At 50.1% G+C, this 12,728-nt stretch overlaps 1 protein-coding gene across 7 annotated transcripts in view; it reads left to right on the forward strand.

Moving 5' to 3' along the window:
* CDH23 (cadherin related 23) overlaps nt 1-12,728 on the forward strand; it is a 460,382-nt gene that overhangs the window by 247,346 nt on the left and 200,308 nt on the right. For all 7 annotated transcript variants that reach the window (XM_059882631.1, XM_059882625.1, XM_059882626.1 and 4 more), the window contains 2 exons: nt 1,075-1,187; nt 3,982-4,170. In XM_059882631.1, coding sequence (XP_059738614.1) covers nt 1,075-1,187; nt 3,982-4,170 — 302 coding nt within the window. The remainder of the gene's footprint in view (nt 1-1,074; nt 1,188-3,981; nt 4,171-12,728) is intronic.

Consider the following 12,728-nt stretch of genomic DNA (forward strand, 5'->3'; position numbering starts at 1 on the left):
TAAGGTGGATAATGAAAGACAAGAGGCAGGACTGGATTTGAGGACCCTGCAGAAACCACTGTGAGGGCTGGGGTGCCTGTAGGGGAGCACAAAAGAAAGTTGGTGGGAAGGAGTAGGGTAAGGGTATGCTTGAGCCGGTGCCATTTATGTGTGATTTTTGCCAGTACGTTCAAGGTGTATTTTAAATTTTAATAAATACTTAAAACTTAAAATTGAATTTTGTTTTTAACTTATATTTATCATAAAGGGAAACTTTATATCACTGCCTTATAGAAAATTATAGTAAAATAGAATAGATTAGAAAGGACAGAATAGAACAGGGAATGACCATAAAAATGAACACAAGGAAACAAAACAAGGCTACTGCCTTAGTTCACAGGGGCTGCTGTAACAAATGCCATCGCCCAGGTAGCTTGGCAACTGTAGGAATTTATTTCTTACCGTTCTGGAGGCTAGAAGCCTGAGTTCAGGGTGCCAGCACAGCAGGGTGAGCACCCGCCTCCTGGTTCACATGGCGCCTCTCTGCTAAATCCTCATCTAGGAAGGGACAGGGGAGCTCTCCGGGGTCTCTTATAAAGCATGAATCCCGTGCAGGATGGTTTTACCCTCATGACCTAAGCCCAGAAGCCCCACCTGCTCACTGCACCTACTACCATCTTTGGAGACTGGGATTTCACCATACAGAGTCTTGGGGTACACAGGTATTTAGACGTAGCAGTAATGACTCATTACAGATCCTGAAGCCTGTTCTCTCTGTGTTAAAGAGGAAAAGAAGCAAATGTTAGAGAGGGTGTTAAAGACATATATACACCAAGTCAAGACTTTCTCCTTAACTCAGTCAGAGAGCCTCGAGGAAGACGGAACAGGCAGAATGTTCTCAGCTTGTGATTCAGTGTCGTCTGCTGCCTGGGCTGTGTGCTCTGTTGTATCCCAGGGTTCTTTTCATTGCTCCTGGAACCAGCATCGACTTTAAGTTACTGATTAGTCCTTGAGCCCCAGAAAGGAATCCCAGCGCCAGCCCCCTGTCCACCTGCCCTGGGCCCCAGTCACACCCTGAATTCTTCTCTCTCACAGGGAATACCAACAGCATCTTTGCCCTGGACTACATCAGTGGGGCACTGACCTTGAATGGCCTGCTGGACCGGGAGAACCCCCTGTATAGCCATGGCTTCATCCTGACCGTGAAGGTGAGAGCCGGACACCTCCATCCTGGGTATAGGGGATGCCCATGCCTTGGTGCCAGCCTCCAGTGGTGCCCAAGGTGGAGGCTCCAGGAGGCACATCACTGCTGTTCCCATACCGGGGCTTGTGCCCAGGCCCCTGCCAGGAAGGACCAGCGCTTGTCACACGTGGGCCTTGTCAGGGACCCTGCTGGCCATCTCAGAGCCCTTACTGATGACCACAGAGAACTGTGGCTTTCTTCCGCATCTCAGGGGATGAGGAGGCCCGGAGTGGGTGGGCATCCTCTTGTCCTTTCTGTTACCCCATGATTTCAAGTTCTCTTATAGCCAACTTGGATTCTTAGAGTTACCCCATTTCTGGGGTTTTCCCCTGTATCTAATTTTCATGGCTTTCCTGGGGGATATTAGCTGGTTAGGAAAGAGCAATGCAGAAGGGAGAGGCCAAAGCGGCAGTGGTCCCCACCCCAGAAGGTATGACAGAGCCACAGCCCCCCACCTCCTGCAGCCCCCTGCTACTCATGGCTGGTTTTAATTAAAATCAATGACTTGCTGAGGCATTCCCTGGGAAACCCATTTAGGGTGTGGATGCTGCCTGGGCCGCAGGCGTCCTCCCCAGCCCCAGACTTCGATTTAGAGAGGGGCTAATACAAGGACCAGGGAGGGGGGCTCTGGGAAGAAGGCCCTTCTCTGGCATGGGAAAGATAGTGCCCCCAGCCTGGCCTTGCACTGTTCTCCTTGACTTTGAGAAGGCCTGTGGCAGCGATGGATTGATTAGCTCTGACTCTCCCACTGGCTCTGTCCTATCTACCTGCTGTCCACACGTGGGCCAGTGGGGGAGGGCGAGCTAACACAGCCTTTCCCCATCCAATTCCAAGCCCCAGGGTGCCTCTCAGCCTCCTCTCCTGTCTGTTCCCTTCCTCCAGAGGCAGGCAGCTCCAGTGTGAGAGAGCCACTCCACAGTCCCAGCAACACCACCAACTCACTGTGGGACCCTGAGCTCAGCTTTTCCATCTTTCTGTAAAATATAATGTAGAGTGTCCCCACTTGGCTGTGAATCCCAGTCCTCTGGGAAGCTAGTAAAAGATACCTAGTCCTGAGCTTCTCACCCAGAGATTCTGGTTCAGAAGGTCTGGGAATGGCTACTTGGTGGCCCAGAGAATCTGGTCCAGAGACTGGGTGCCCAGGTGTCTGAGTCCAGCTAGGACCCCCACAGGGCCCGCACAGTGTTCAGTCTATAGCAGGTGCTGAATTAAGTCTTGATTATCTGCTAGCACAAATGTTCTCAGCCTCAATTTCATCATTTGCCAAATGAATAATTTGGCATCATTTTCATCCCTTTACCTCCAGATGAACCCTGAAATCTGTCTTGTCCTCTTCACCCCACTTCAACCCACTGCCTGAGTTTAACACCTACTCTGGCTGTGTGTCCTTGTATAAGTCACTTAACCTCTCTGAGTTTCAGTTTCCCCATCAGTAACAGGAATCAGTAAAATAGAGATGCTAATGGCAGAATCATGGAAAAAGCAAGAGAGTTCCAGAAAAACATCTATTTCTGCTTTATTGACTATGCCAGAGCCTTTGACTGTGTGGATCACAATAAACTGTGGAAAATTCTGAAAGAGATGGGAATACCAGACCACCTGACCTGCCTCTTAAGAAATCTGTATGCAGGTCAGGAAGCAACAGTTAGAACTGGACACGGAACAACAGACTGGTTCCAAATAGGAAAAGGAGTACGTCAAGGCTGTATATTGTCACCCTGCTTATTTAACTTATATGCAGAGTACATCATGAGAAATGCTGGACTGGAAGAAACGCAAGCTGGAATCAAGATTGCCGGGAGAAATATCAATAACCTCAGATATGCAGATGACACCACCCTTATGGCAGAAAGTGAAGAGGAACTCAAAAGCCTCTTGAAAGTGAAAGTGGAGAGTGAAAAAGTTGGCTTAAAGCTCAACATTCAGAAAATGAAGATCATGGCATCCGGTCCCATCACTTCATGGGAAATAGATGGGGAAACCGTGGAAACAGTGTCAGTTATTTTTGGGGGGCTCCAAAATCACTGCAGATGGTGACTGCAGCCATGAAATTAAAAGACGCTTACTCCTTGGAAGGAAAGTTATGACCAACCTAGATAGCATATTCAAAAGCAGAGACATTACTTTGCCAACAAAGGTTCATCTAGTCAAGGCTATGGTTTTTCCTGTGGTCATGTATGGATGTGAGAGTTGGACTGTGAAGAAGGCTGAGCACCGAAGAATTGATGCTTTTGAACTGTGGTGTTGGAGAAGACTCTTGAGAGTCCCCTGGACTGCAAGGAGATCCAACCAGTCCATTCTGAAGGAGATCAGCCCTGGGATTTCTTTGGAGGGAATGATGCTGAAGCTGAAACTCCAGTACTTTGGCCACCTCATGCAAAGAGTTGAGTCATTGGAAAAGACTCTGATGCTAGGAGGGATTGGGGGCAGGAGGAGAAGGGGACGACAGAAGATGAGATGGCTGGACGGCATCACCGACTCGATGGACGTGAGTCTGAATGAACTCCGGAAGTTTGTGATGGACAGGGAGGCCTGGCGTGCTGCAATTCATGGGGTCGCAAAGAGTCAGACACGACTGAGCGACTGAACTGAACTGAACTGAACTGAGTGGTAGAATCTTTTTCCTGGGGTTATGGTGAAGATGAGATGGGATAATTCACATAAAGTGCAGTGCCCAGCATTGAAAAAGCCCGAATGAATGACATCTCTTATTGTGATCATGGCTACCTTTATCCCTGGCATGTTTATTCTGTCTGCAGGGCACAGAGCTGAATGATGACCGCACCCCATCTGACGCGACAGTGACCACAACCTTCAACATCCTGGTGATTGACATCAATGACAACGCCCCAGAGTTTAACAGCTCTGAGTACAGCGTGGCCATCACTGAGCTGGCACAGGTCGGCTTTGCTCTCCCCCTCTTCATCCAGGTGGTAGACAAGGACGAGGTGAGTCCCTTAAAATGTGGTGTCCAGTCCTGCACCCAGTCTGGGCTGTGCAACCCTGGGGGGGACACCAGGGATCTCTGGGCTCTCAGGTCGCCATCTATAAAATAGAAAAAAACTTTGCCTCGCCCTCCCCTGCTACGTGCTGAGGATAAATAAGGCTGCAAAAATCCCGCACAAAGTGTTTGAGCACACACCTCCAACGTATAGTTCTATTTTAGAAATTTATATGTGTGATCATCGTACTAACCTAGTATGTGTATTATGAAACATACATGCAGAAAATAGACATTTTAAAAGGGAGAGGCTCTTATATAAATGGTGACTTTGGAAATTTGGAATATTCCTGCTTTGGGGGTGATAACAACCCCACCTTTTCCTTGCAAGTAGTGCAAGTACCTTCCAGGTGATCCCAGGCCACAAGGATGCCTGCACCCCCTTGCCCTGGAACTTGGGGGTTGAGGCCAGTGAGGGAAGGCGTGGGTCCTGAGTGAGAGAGACAGCTCTAGAGGGAGCTCCAGGAGGCGGGGGCTCCAGCTGCACCCCGTGTCATGCTGCTGGCCTGGATGCCTCCCCTTGCCCTACCTCCCTTGCCCGTCAGCAGTCACAACCTTAATAGGACTTCTATTTATTACCGCTGCTCTCCCGGCCTACTCTGCTCAGGAATTCCATTAGGTTTTCCCCCCAGAGGTGCTTCTCTGCAATTACTCCTCACGTGAGGCGCTCTCACTGGCCTTACTCCAGGCCTGGGGCCCCTCTCCTGTCGGCTTCTCTCAACTGTACCCAATCCCCCCAAGGACTCAGGTTCACAAGGGCAAGTCAGTGCCTCTGTGTGTGTGTGTGTGTGTGTGTGTGTGCACGCGCGCACGCGTATATGCCCAGTCACATTTCTTACATGTGTACACATATGATATGCCTTCTTGTCCCGCTGAGTCTTTTGAAACCTACCTCTTTGAGATAACTGAAGTATGTACTGAGCACCTATTGTTTACAAGGAGCTATATTTGATGACTTAAGGAAATCCAGGAAGTGGGATCTTTGGTCCCTGCCCCATGGGGCCAAATGTGTTTATGCAAATATAATATGTAATTTTAAAACATATGCAATAATGTAGAAAGTTTAAACGGTGGAGATAAACAGGTGTAAAAACAGGTTCTGACATGTTCTCACTCCCCATGGATCACGTTGTATTCCCCAGAAGACCAGACCCCCTTTAGAGACTGCTGTGTGAATGAGAACCTCAGGAGAAAGTCCCATCTTTGGTTTCAGGCTGATGATAATGCCCAAGGGAAGAGAGACACCAGAAACAGTGTGGTCCAGGGTCCAGTGACTGTAGGCAGTGAGGCTCCAGAGCTCAGCTGAGGAGGAGGCAAGCAGGGACCGGGAGGGTCAGGAAAGACTCTGCCCTAGGAGGGGGACTAGGGCTAAGCCTTGGGGTAAAAGTCAGGTGGTAAAAGAGTGCTCAGGACGACGGGGGACCAGGCTGTGGCCCCCAGAGAGGACCGGAGGGAGAAAGCTGTACGTGGATCAAGGGAACAGGCAGTAACCTGTGCAACTGATCAGGGATTGTGGAGTAGCCTGCTGGGAAGGTGGGCTGGGACACAGACCTTGGGGAGCCTTGAGTGCCAAGCCAAGGAATCAGCCGGGGCCTGTGTTCAAGGCCAAACCTGCCATTTATCAGCTCCGTAACCTTGGATGACTCATTGACCCTTTCTAAGCCTCACTTTGCTCACCTGTGTAGTAAAAAATAGTCAATTTCTATCACAGGAACAAATTAACCCTGCAAGAGCAGTTTATTCTCCCTCGGACTGCTTGTCCAGCCAGGGTAGGCAGGGAGAGCCCCTCGGTGTGGCCACTTAGGTGCACACTCTGCAGGATTGTGGCTGCGGCAGGAGGCAGCCACAAGGTTAAGCTCCGGCTCTTCTTTGCTTCATCTCAGAAGTGTGACTTCTGCTGAAGGCCCATCACCCAGCACTAGGTATGTGCCCCTACCTCGCTACCCGAAGGCCGGGGGATGGAGGTAAGCGGCTAAATATTTGTGTCTGCCACAAAGGACAGCAGCAAGGTGTGGGGAGAGGAGGAGATCAGCTGAGAGTGTGCAGGACTTGGCATGTGCCGGCCACACACAGGTGTTCACCATATGGGTGCAGGGGCACCACCCCCGGCAGGGCCCGCTCACCTCGACTTGTGGGATTTCAAGGTTAGCCTGTGCCCTTGGGTTTTACCTCAGGCTCCCTTCCCGGGAATCCTGTCTAAAGCACTTATAGGAATGCTGATGGCAGGGACCCTGATCCGCTGGGGTTTGGCCAGTGTCTCTAACAGTACAGGACTGGCCTCCTTCCCACAGGGTCACACTTGTCCAGGGCACAGCAAGGTGCAGGGAGAGAGGAGGAGAAGCAGCCCAGACCATCCCACCCTAAGGTCACCTCCAGTTGACCTTAAGTAGAGGACACTGGGCCCTCCTCCAGTTTCCCAGTAGGGCTGTACCCAGACCCCCCAGATGTGGTCCTGGGCTGGTTCCTAAATAAGAAGGAGAGAGAAATTGCTGTCTCAGTTGCCCTGCTCTTTTGTAGCTCCCATTTCTTCTCCACTCTCCAAACCTCGGGGGGATGAGGGTCAGATCTGCCCAGGTGAATGCTCCCAAAGCCTGGTCTTGGGTGCTGATGGTCAGACCTCAGGTTCCCAGTGTGGAGTATTCAGCCACAGGGCCAGCGGGAACACAAGACAGAGGGCATTGGCACGCACAGCATGGCCCAAGTGTCCCAAGTCTGGAGAAAATCAAAGAACCTCAAGGAGGAGACAAGACCTGTTGCCAAAGATTTGTCATTCCTCTGACTTCTCTTGCTGAGGGGAGACTCCATCTGTTGGGATTTGTTTCTGGGTTGAAAGTGACTCTGGATTTGCTAGGTATGGCAGGAGAATGTTTATCGAGCAGACCTGGAGAAGGGACATGAGGAGAGCTCACGTCCCTTTGTCATAGATTCTCCAAGACACGATTCTCCCTTGCACTCACCATGCTTGTGATTTTGCAGTTACTGGTGTGGTGATCTCAAGAGTGTCTGTCTCCCCGTTAGACTGAATGACCCAGGGGTAGGAGCACGTCTGTTTGCTCACCCGTGTAACCACCCAGTGCCTCACACTCTGCCTGGCACTTGGGAGGCACTGCAAAAATATATTTTGGTTGAGTAGAAAGCACGATTGAATGATAAAAGAAGCAATGAAGTAGCCCAGAGCTTTATCCAAACTGAGTCATCGTCAGTACCCATATGCTGAAGCCCAAATTCGACTGAGTTTGTGTAGGAAGGTGAGCTGAGAGGTCCACTGTGGGGCAGTAGAGGCTGCTGACGCAAGACTGAAAGGGAAGGAGGAAGCAGTTTAATGTCTCAGTCAGGCCTTTGTGGCAGCCGTTCCTAATAAGGATGCTGACCTAATTCACAAAGACTAGATAATGCCTGCCATCACCTCCAGACTCTGCTCAGCCTCTTGCTGAATCTTGGGCTCTGCCAGACCCTTAAATGCACCTAAAGGTGCTTGAAAGAGACCCTTTCTCTGCCCCAAGGACTCCATCTCCATTGTCAAGTCTGAGTAATTTCCTCCCCTTTGTCCAGCTATAGAAAACACATAAAAGCCAGAGGAGAAAGGGCTGGGGTGGGCTGAGACCAACAACCACCCATTTACACCTTGTGACAGTTGAGATGCAAATAGATGGTTGTAATGCAAATCACACAAAAAGTCTCTAGGTACAGGCCCCAGGAGTCAGCCTTGGTACAGGAGCTCATTTCTGAGCTCCAAATTAAAGGCTGCGACAGCCTCATTCTGCTAGCTGGGCGTTCTCTTGTCTCCTCCTTGCTCTTCTCTTGGAAGCCACAGGAAATAACTACACACTTACCTACTTGGATTCCTACCACATTGTTACCCGCTCCCTTGCCCTCGACATGATCTCTGCTGTTTCTCCACTTTGGTCAACTTTTCCTCTCCTAATCGTGCCTGCAGCCCTCCCCAGGTCCTGCCTACAGCTGAGCTAGACACAGGCTGTCGCGTGTTCCCATCTGCATTGATTGGGAGGGTTGGAAGTTTCCGTTCACTTGTCCTAAAAAGCCACTCTTCTAATCTGCATTCTGACCCTGAAGGGTTGGGGACTGAAGGCAGGGAGTGTGGAAGCCCATCCATGCGGCTTGCTGCTTTACAAATTCCAGCAAAGGGGTTCTTAAAAAATATTGTTTCTGCCCTATGCACGACCCTACCCAGTTGACAGGGATAAAAACGGAGAATTCAAAAAAAAAAAAAAAAAACAAACGGAGAATTCTTCTTGCATGGTCGTCAGTAGAAATACCGTCCGTGTTACTTCCTGCCTTTCTTCTCAGGAGCTGGGGGCATTTGATGCACTTTACTTCTGACCCACAGCTTCTTGGAACAGAATTGCTACTGTGCTTAAGAATATGTTTGCAGGAGAGAGGGTTGGGGTGTAGGGTGGGGTGCCAGTATTCCTGCCCAGAGAGGTCTCTACTGCCCGGCCCTGGGAATTATAGTCATTAAAGAATGGCCTTCAGACCTCATTAATTTGTTGGCCACCCTCTGCCCCTGGCATTTCTAAGGAAATATATTGAAATATACACAGGTGGGGGATGATGCATTCATTCAGTCAACAAACGTTATTTTGTACCTACTGTGTTCTCACCACTGGGGAAATGGTGCTGAAGATGTGGTCCCTGCCCTCCAAGAGCTTCTATTTCATTCTAGGGGGGAAGCTAGAGGAGTAGGTGCCAACATCAGGAAGTCAGGAAACAAGCTGAGTGATAGGTAGTGGGTAGAGGGACTACTTTTGATTCAGGAGTCCTAGAAGCCTTTCCCAAAAGGTGCTCTTGGGGCTGCAGTTCAGTGATGTGGAGGGGTCAGCCATACAGAGTTGTGGAGTGTGCTCCCCTGCAAGGGCAGAGGTCCCCTACAAGGGATCCAACCTTGTAGGTATTTCCAAGGAGCAGAGGAGAAGCTGGTGGGGTGGTCCAGGGAGCTTGAGTGAGCAGCAGGAGGTAAGGCTGGTGCTATCATCAGGGGCCAGGCCAGGCCTGCCAGCCTCAGGAAGGTGTTCTTCCATGACTGTGAGCATGGAGGGGAACCAGCTGACATGCTCTGAGTCATCTTTGTTAAGGAGCTCCCTGATGGCTGTGTTGAAAATGAGGGGCTGACAGGGGCCATGGGCGGAAACAGAGAAACACCCCCATCTCCATTGCCCACTGTTCCAGCTGGCAGGTGCATCCTGGTGTTTGACTTGAGGCTCTCCTGCCCTTTAGCCAGTTTCCTCTTAAGTGTTTGCAAGAAGCCAGAGAACCCCAGACCCTTTATAATGAAACCTAAAAAATCTAGAAGAAATGCCTCCAGAACACTTCTCAGGACACTGAGTGGCCGTCTTCAGTCTTTGTGACAGAGGCTCTCCCATGTTCAAGTTGACCCAGGGTTTTGAACTCTGGCCATAGCCCTCTGCTACCAGACCTGCCTGGACTGCCCAGGAAAGATGGTGGTAGAGAGAGCAGGGAAGCCAGGTCCCAGCCTCCTCACAGAGGGATTCCAGGCAAGCTTTGTCCTCTCTCTGTGACCACCTCTGGGAAACCATGGGTTGGACCAGTGAGCCTTAAGACTATAAACCCTAACATTCTTTTTGTCCAAGAGGACCTGGGTGGGAAGAGGGAGGGCGCCTCCCGAAGCTTCCCTAACCACCCCACACTGCTTCCCAATGTCGGCCCATCGTCTCTCCCCTGTTCTTGCCCCAGTCGCCTCTGCTCCCCACTTTGGGTGCATAGGCCCGGTACCTCTGTGGGCCTCATCCCCCACCCCCAGCCTCTTCCCCCCACCAACGTGCTTCTTTATTTGATACTATCTGGAGTATCACTTTACGGGTTAGGAAGAAAGAGCCAATTAGAGTTGTTAAAAAATAAGGGCTTCAAAGCCAGACTACCTGGGTTCAAACCCTAACGCTGCCATTTTTCTTCTGTGTAACCTTAGGAGACTTGTTTACCCTCATGGATTCAGTTTTATTACCTGAAAAATGGAGGCAGCACAATTTGAAGTCTCACCAGTGGGGTAGATGCACTGCCCAGGACCCTTTCCCAATTGGGACTCCAGATTGCTGTCAGCGTGAGACTTCCCAGCGCTGTTCAAGTCTAGATGTAGTTGTCACCCCAATTTGGGGATATATACGCTTTTACATTTCCCTATTATTTTTACTTCTTTTCTCTTAATGACTGTAGATTGAAATTAAATCAAATAATCTATAAAAATTGAAACTGTTGGGAAAAAATGGAGGTGGTAATAATATCTACCTCATAGAACCATTATGAGGATTAAGTGGGCCTATATGTGTATTTCAGAGAAAGCAATGGCACCCCACTCCAGTACTCTTGCCTGGAGAATCCCAGGGACGGGAGAGCCTGGTGGGCTGCCGTCTATGGGGTCGCACAGAGTCAGACACGACTGAAGCGACTTAGCAACAGCAGCAGCATATGTGTATTTAGATGTGCCTGGCCCATAAAAAATACTCTTAAAATCCTAAAAATTCTTACTCCCAGCCCTGGAAGATATGTGTATTATTGTGTCATTTCTAGGGAAAAGGAAGCTGAGGTTCGGAGAAGTTAAGGGGCTTCCCTAAGGTGGCACAGCCAATGGGCTTCAGAGCTTGGCCCTAAACATCCCTGGGCTTCTTGCTTGTGCTGCTGGGCTCCCCGTTTACAGCCAGGGCTCCCCATGCTCAGAGATCTGGTCCCACCAGAGCAGGTGGGTCCCACACCTCCAGCCTGGCTGGTAGGAAGGTGAGGGGGAGGTGAGAAGGCGGGGGTGGCTGCCCTGCAGGGGTGAACAGGGACACATCTGGCAGGAGCTAATTCCTGTTTCAGGCAGAAGATGACACAGTTCATTTGTTTGAGGGGCACAGGAGAAAAAAACCAGCATTACCCACCTCCCCAAGGAGAAAACATCACAGAACAAACAAGTAAAAGAAGGCAAATGATGAGGAGAAAAGACCGTATTCCAGAATGCTGGGTTTATTTGTAGGGATGAGGCGGGGCTGAGGCGGCAGTGAGAAGGAGAGATTGCTCTCGCTCTCCTGTCCGTCTTGGCTTCATTTTTATCTATCACCCTCATTTTCCATTCCACATGTGTTCCAGGCCTGTCAGGGAGCCCAGTCCATAACCTCGTATTTACTTAAATTCATTTTCTCATTCGCTCCCGTTAGTTGGCCTGTCCGGCCTGCGATCCCTCTGGCCCTTCTCCCCACACAGCCCTGCAGGGTTGCAGTGCTGGCCCCTCAAGTCCCTCCCAGACTTCCTTTCAGTCCAGGGGTTCTGAATCCAGGAGTGGGAGCCCACTGACTCTCCAAGGCATCCTTGACCCTGGGTGGAGAAAAATCTGCATCTTTATTTTTGCTCACCTCTACCTGAACTTCTGAGATCTCTTTGATCATGAAATAGAAACAAATCACAGCAGCCTTAGGAGTACCTGTGACTCTGAGCCCAAGAGAAATCTCAGATATTTTCATATCACATTACATGTGTCACAGGGATCTCAAAACACCATTTACACTCATCACTACTTTGAAATTACAGCATATATTAGACCCGCTGCCAAATCTTATTGTTTCATGCATTAAGAAGCACGTAACGGTACTATAATACCCTTTTAAAGTACTTTGATAACTGTGTTTCAAGATAATTAATCGACATTGCGGTCCTTTGTATTTTATTTTATGCAAATAAAATGTTATTCTCTTGAAGGGGGTCCGTGGGCTTTACCAGACCTCCAGAGGGTCCATGGCACAAAAAAGATGGAAGACCCCTCCTTAATTCCCGTCCTCAGTAGCTGCCACCCTTCAGCCCAGCTTCCTCCTCAGGCATTGGCTGTAAGGCCAACCTTCCACTGGTTCTCAGAGTTGCCATCCTGAACTGAATATCCGTTTAGGGTGAGGTGGGTGAGAACAGGGAGGCCATTTTCTCCATGTCACACATTCAGCTGAGGGTCCGTTTTCTGGCTGTGGAGCTTCCAGGCCACTATTCACCCAGGCCCCATAAATCCACCCACCAGCATCTACTTTGCAGTAGAGGCACAGGAAATATATGTCCCTGGCACCCCAGGGAGTGATGCCCGCTGTCCTGAGCTCTCCCTGCCTGCCAGTATGACCCAAGGCACAGACCTCTGCTTCCCTATTTTCCAAAGCAATTTGAGCTGAAAACCAAACTATAGAAGCACTGAAGGGGTGGGGGGGTGGGGTTGGCGGTGGGGGAGAGGGGGTGGAGGGAAGGGAAGGGAGGGGCAGACTGCCAGCATCCATGGAGGCACATGTAGGTCTTTGCTCCCTGTGGATGTGCAATTATCCAGTCATCCAGTCCCTTCTTTCCGCTCCATTAGGGAGATAACTGGGATCTGGGAAATCTCCCACCTCCCACCGAATCCCCCAGGGGATATAAAGGCAGTAGATGGAGTGCCTCCAACATTCTGGGTGCCTCATCCAGCTCATGACTTCATCACTGAAGCAAAGCAGCCAGGAGGGAGGGGTTGGGTGATCTGGCCCAGGA

Source organism: Bos taurus, chromosome 28 (genome assembly GCF_002263795.3).
Source record: "Bos taurus isolate L1 Dominette 01449 registration number 42190680 breed Hereford chromosome 28, ARS-UCD2.0, whole genome shotgun sequence".
NCBI lineage: Eukaryota > Metazoa > Chordata > Mammalia > Artiodactyla > Bovidae > Bos > Bos taurus.